At 37.7% G+C, this 6,101-nt stretch overlaps 1 protein-coding gene across 1 annotated transcript in view; it reads right to left on the bottom strand.

Annotated features, from left to right (window-relative positions):
- Window positions 1-940: 940 nt before the first annotated feature.
- Window positions 941-6,101, bottom strand: part of LOC117747892 (receptor-type tyrosine-protein phosphatase delta-like) — an 88,916-nt gene continuing 83,755 nt past the window's right edge. Inside the window, exons 33-37 of the mRNA XM_034557393.1 lie at window positions 5,887-6,013; window positions 5,510-5,635; window positions 4,381-4,535; window positions 4,089-4,224; window positions 941-3,998 (exon numbers count right to left, since the gene is read on the bottom strand). Of these exons, the coding sequence (XP_034413284.1) occupies window positions 3,930-3,998; window positions 4,089-4,224; window positions 4,381-4,535; window positions 5,510-5,635; window positions 5,887-6,013 (613 nt within the window). The 3' untranslated portion in view covers window positions 941-3,929. The remainder of the gene's footprint in view (window positions 3,999-4,088; window positions 4,225-4,380; window positions 4,536-5,509; window positions 5,636-5,886; window positions 6,014-6,101) is intronic.

The following is a 6,101-nucleotide window of genomic DNA, read 5'->3' as shown; positions in this document are numbered from 1 at the left end:
TTTGCTGTTTTTACTGGTGTGTGGTTTTGTTAGCTTAATAGTTATTTACATAATAGATAAGAAGCAGTAACAAACTTTATCAAGTTTTTGAGAGGACAGAGCAAACCAGACCCCCTTTATTTGTTGTTGTTATTTTTACTTGCTTTTCATTTCTGTATATATATATATATATATATATATATATATATATATATATATATATATATATGTATTCTATCTGTGGTGAAAAGACAAAAAAAAGTGTAAAAGATAAAAAAGAAGCAGCAACAAACAGCAAAATGGAAGAAAAAAAAAAGTACAGTGTTTTAAGTAGTGCAATGGCACTGGATGTTATGCAATGTGGTTTTAATTCTGAGTTACAATACCACATTGTTGGTATGGTGAACATAATTTGTAAAAACAAGGCAGGCAGCTTTGAAAACATTGCACATCTGTCAAAGGTTCCCCTGATGATTCATCGTCGCTGACATCAGTGACAGAAACAACAGAGTTATGGGAATCTGTTCAAATGTGGTGAGGCTCAATTTCCTCTTTCATGAGAGAAGTGTGGATAATACGGAGGAGCCCAGACCAGTAGGGGGTAAAATAGATCCATCCGTCTTTTCAAATCAACGTGAGGCGGAGGGAGACAAGTGAAACGCCGATGCATAACACTGACATTTTTTAATAGAATTAATTTATAACAAATGGAACTTGTGTCAGCAAAGAACTGATTTTTCATACAGATTTCTTTCGCCACCAATGTAACCTAAGTAAGAAAATAAAAAGCACTCCTTTCATTCAGAAAAAGAAACAGTTTACGCTTACAACTAATCAGAGGTAATTGTATGATCTTTTTAACAAGCCGTTTTTTTTTTTTTTCTTCTTTTTTTTTACAATTTCATTATTTAATTTTCACTCTATGCATCCAGACGAGAGATAGATAGAGAGAGCAGAGAGAACACAACGTTTATTTCTGTTAATGACACTCCAAGCTTGAATGGCAAAGCCACAAGAACAGATGGTTGGGGGACAGATTTTTTTTTCTGAAGTCATTTTGCTGGAGTAACCATGGCATCAGAACGGATGCTCTTTTTCGCCACAAACTTTTTTTTTCTTTTTTTCTTTGTCTTTTTCAAGAGTTGATACCTTTTTTGTGTTATTTACATACACACAAAGTGAACGTTTAAGGAGATTTTCTTTTTATAGATGGGTTCAAGTAATATATTGTCGGGTTAAGAATCAATAGGGCAGTGCATAGTACAAAGATAGAGAAAGTGCAAATCTTTCTACCGGGCCAACTTTGGCCATTCTGCAATGTATCACACCCTGCATGTGAAAAATCAATAAAAAAAAAAAACATGGAAAGGAAAAGAAACACTGAGATGGGGGAAAATAAACATCTGAGACTTGGAACATAATGTAACATTAGCTACCATGAAGTTAAATAATAGCACTTTTATATCTCAAAAATGATGACAAAAGTAATCAGTTGACAAACATAAAACGCATCGCCGCTTGAGTTTACAAGGGAAAGAAAGCACCTGGAATGCACATCCACAAAGCTATCAGGGGGGTACGGAGAAGTTAAAGATGCTGCTCAACATAAAGACTGAAACATAACCAAACATAACCAAACGTAACCCCAGTCCCTAACTGCCATGAAAAAAGGAACAGGACGCACCGCTTCGGATGGTCAGAATAACAGAATAGCATTTGTTGCAGATTGTGTTTCTCGGCCCACGAATTCAAACCCAAGGCATGAAAAGGAAACCCTGAGGTGATGACTTATTTTTGAACCATATCAATTTCTTTAGTTTTGACAGTTTTTAAAATCGGATAGTCGTCTGTTTTTAAAATGTGACAATCTGTGAAAAGCTTATTGCCATAATGATGTGCCTTTTTATCCCGTTTAGTTCTGAGACCAAGTGTTCTGCATTATCCTCCCTGTCTCTATGGCTGCAATTATTAAATATATGTTTTGTAAACTAATGTGTATTCTTGAATGTTTTCTGTAGAGGTCAGTGATATATAAATAGTTATATTCGTATTTACTCAGCCACATTAAGGCCACTGAAAATGAAAAAAAAATTGCTTTGAAATGTTCTTATTTGCATATATATAATCTCATTTTGTGACAATGAATACAAAAAGGTAAATGAACTAATGTGGTGACAGTTACACTAAATGCCTAGATTACTCAAAGGATACATTAATATGTTAAATGAAACATTATAAAAAACAGGCGTAAATATAAGGCACTCTAAATGCAAAATGAAAAAGAAAAGATATTACCATTGAACGCATTGAAAAGGACCACAAGAAAGTGACGTCTTTGTACCTTGCCCTATTGTGTGGAGCGGTGATTGCGGCTGTGTGACCCCTCTGCCTCTAATTACAGACTGGATGAGAGCTTGAAAAAAAAAAATGCACCAGTGACGGCGCCCGACATTCCCACTCCCACTCCCACTCCTCGGTTGCGGGTGAAACAACAATGTCACGAGTGAATGTCATATCCACACGAACCCCTATCTGAACACACACACACGTATTTATTGCACAAGAAGAGATGCACTTAATCAGAATACAATTGTGTCCTACTGATGTGCATTCCAGTGAAATATCTCATTTCATTTCCCCCATAGCACACAACTCTCAATCTGGAAGCTTTCTTAGACAGTCCATCTTTCATATACTTTTTATCATATATTATGTCTATATTTAGAATGTTATATTTATGCTTTAATATATATTTCACATATATTTGACAATCTGTACCATATTATTTATAAATTCATATATCGTATCCAATTCTTCAGGTTCTCTTGTCATCCTTCTCGAACTAAGATAATCGGTAGCAGCAACTTTATACTTTGCTCATCCCTGTTGATTCCACAAAGCCCCAGTTATTCAGATGGGAGTAATTAATTAACATGTATGCGATTATGGACAAAAAAACAAAGAAACAAAATCAAGAAAAAGAACTCTTGAACAAACTTACATTTTGGTAGTGCGAATTCTGTTCTGTGCACCAAGTGCAGCAAAATGAGGGAAACGACTAGAAACAATTTTCTTTTCTAAAAAATTAAATTAAATTTAAAAAAAAAGGCAAAGAGACTCTCTGCTAAATAGCACATACGTCAGAACAGTTCTACAGCTTAAAAAAAGAAAGAAAAAAAAAAAAACATGTACGTAAATACATCTTATCACTTTTTTTTCCAAGCAATAAATTTGTGTAAAAAAAGGAAATTCACACAGTTCAAAAAAAGCACGTCAGCTGTATAATAAAGTACTAAAAAACTAAATCAATAATTTGTATTTATTTCATATATCATTTGAGCTTTACCCTCTCCAAAATTTAGATGATGAACATTGTGACAGGAAAAGTGGTATTTATTCATTATTACTTTTAGTCTGTCTTGCTGTTGTGGACCAAGCATTGTCTTCTTTTTCAATGGTTTATCTGCGTGTACTTGATTGCGAAACTGATTTTAATTTTTTTCTTTACAATGTGCATCAAGTTTTTGCTTCCCTCCGCAATTCTGTGTGCCTCCAATGTCTCTCGTAATGGTTCATAATCACTGATGCAGTTCTGACGATGTCATTATTGTTCATTTATATTTTTGTCGTGTTGGTTTCATTCAGTTTTATGAGCCCCAAAATGAATCCTTGAAGCAAGAGAAAAGATAATTCCATACGATGCTTCAACAGTCAGGATCCCCTCACTTCGTATCAAGGCGAGGTTTTTACTGGGGTTGGGAAATACTTGGTCCTCCGGGAATCATCTTTTTCATTTTTTGACAAGTCATGTCACACATCCAACACTTAATGAGTTGTTAGCAAGGAGTTAAGGAGTACTTTCTCAAGCAGGAATTTATGGCTCAGAAGAGAGGCTCACTGGGTTTTCTTTCCAAAGGGCCCTCTGCTTTTTTCTTCCAATACTGGGTCTTTTACGTTGCATAGTGATCAAAGCTTCCCAGGTACTCCAAGCCAGCTCTGTAGCAGAACTGGTATTGATCCTGGAAGCATAGAAGAGAAGATTTCAGCTCACAGTTTTCTGTTTTCTTTGCAAGTTTAATGGAGAAAAAAAAGAAAGAAAACCACCTCACCTCCGTCTGCACCATAGCTGGCCTCTGTGTCCGTAACATTTTCACTGTCTGAAAGATATCTACTACGCCCTCATATCTCATTCGTTCCAAGACGATGCTGAGGGTGATGAAGACTCCGGTTCTACCAACGCCCGCGCTGTGCGAGAGGGCAGAAATGTCAGCGGTGAGGCCAGAGGAACCAGATAGATGTAGAACAAGTCATGTCAAACAATGTACCATTATACTGTTTTTTTTTTTTTTTTGGTTTGCACTCGAAGTGCGAGTGATACAGTTCAACTCGTTGATCACTTACCTACAGTGGACTGAGATAGGCCCATCTTGGCCAAACTGCTCTTTTGTTTTATGTACTTGGCCAATGAAATCGATGAAGCCCTCTCCTGATTTTGGCACTCCTTGTTCAGGCCAGTCTGTGAACTGAAACTGCCTTACTGTCCGCGACTGTCCATCCTGGGACCAGAAAGGGGAGGTGTGGGGGGGGGGGGGGGGGAGATGGAGAATGTACAGAAGCAGCTCTTAAAATGGACCGTCAGTCAGAAATATGGAACAATAAGGAAGACAACTCGGGGTGAAGCTAGGAGGCCAACCCATGGCAACCCATGGCAGTTCACTCCGTGACCATCTCCATCATGAACCACCCCTTTGTGGGTTTTACAGTGCTACCACAGATGCCAAGTGAAGCATCAGAGAAACTGTTGTGTTATTAAAGATGCCTGTCATTTCCCCTGAATGTATTAAACATGAACACTGAAGATGCTAATTCCTTTGATGTGCTCCCCTCGACAGGGTGCTTGGAGAATCGACTTTGAGGGTGTGCATTACTTAAGTGATATTGTATCCCCTCGATAAGAAGAGCAATCCCATTGACGAGACAGTGTAACGTGCACTACAAAGGAAGGAGTCAGTGCCATTTATCTGTGTAAGCCTTTGATGGAATTAAAAACTCTGGCAGCTTGCTGCTGCCGGCACTCGTTTGTTTTTACACTTTGACATGTGTCATAATTCCCACAAATATATATTTATCCTTATGTTACACTTTAGGCCAAAGTTTGGTATAAACAAATACTTGATAGAAAGCCAACGTTTGGAGTTAATGACTACTGCAATGTTAAATCTGGTGCTATCGAACATGCTCAACACCGTCACACAAATCTTCGTTCTTGGTAAATAAAACCATGTGATTGAGCAATTGCATAATGGGATTTCGAAAAAATTCAAATAGCCATTTGATTTCTCAATAAATAAATGGTTATTTGATTTTGGTAATGCCCCCAATGACACATGTTAAGGTCACGGACCAGACTTTGATAGGCAGTACAGTAGACCAAACTGTAATTTGTAATGTAAAGCAGTGGAATTAGAGTTCAAACAACAATGTCCCATTTTCTTATTTTTAAACTTTGTTGGATGAAACAATGTTTTACCCTGGCGTCGGTCACTTTGAACTCTCTCAGGATATACTGGGGCATGTTGTACTCAGCCATGGGGTCCACCACAAAGTACTGGTATCTGGCTGACCTCTCCGCTGGCCAGTACTGGTGGCACTTTTCCTGTAGAGTGAAAAATAGAATGCCACAATGAGCCACAAAATTCTCTTCATACACTGGATCCATTGTGTTCATTCCCAGAATGTTTTTCATTCAATTCATACTGGATCTTCAGCTTGAAAGCTTTTATTCTCATGGCTGAATCTATAAATGGTATTCCATAGAAGATGTTTTGTAATATGCCTTTGTGTTTGTAGCCAGAAGAAGGAGGTTAATCTGCCAAAAACTGTGGAGAAGAAAAAGCGTTGGCATACCCTCCCCATTTCTCTAAGCTTGGTGAGCATTACGACAATAGTAGAGTTGTGCTCCCAGAGCATTCTCCAGAAGTCCTCCGTGGTCTCTGCCAGTGGTCCCTGTGTGGCAATATATGCTTTCTGTTGCCTGTGGGAATGCATTAATCACATTATGGAAAACATTGAGACAATCAGCATGGAAATACACTTGAGTTTCAAATGGTTTGAAGATGCTG

Source organism: Cyclopterus lumpus, chromosome 18 (genome assembly GCF_009769545.1).
Source record: "Cyclopterus lumpus isolate fCycLum1 chromosome 18, fCycLum1.pri, whole genome shotgun sequence".
Lineage (NCBI taxonomy): Eukaryota > Metazoa > Chordata > Actinopteri > Perciformes > Cyclopteridae > Cyclopterus > Cyclopterus lumpus.
Note: the sequence above shows the minus strand (reverse complement) of the source record. Positions and strands in the feature narration are given on the sequence as shown.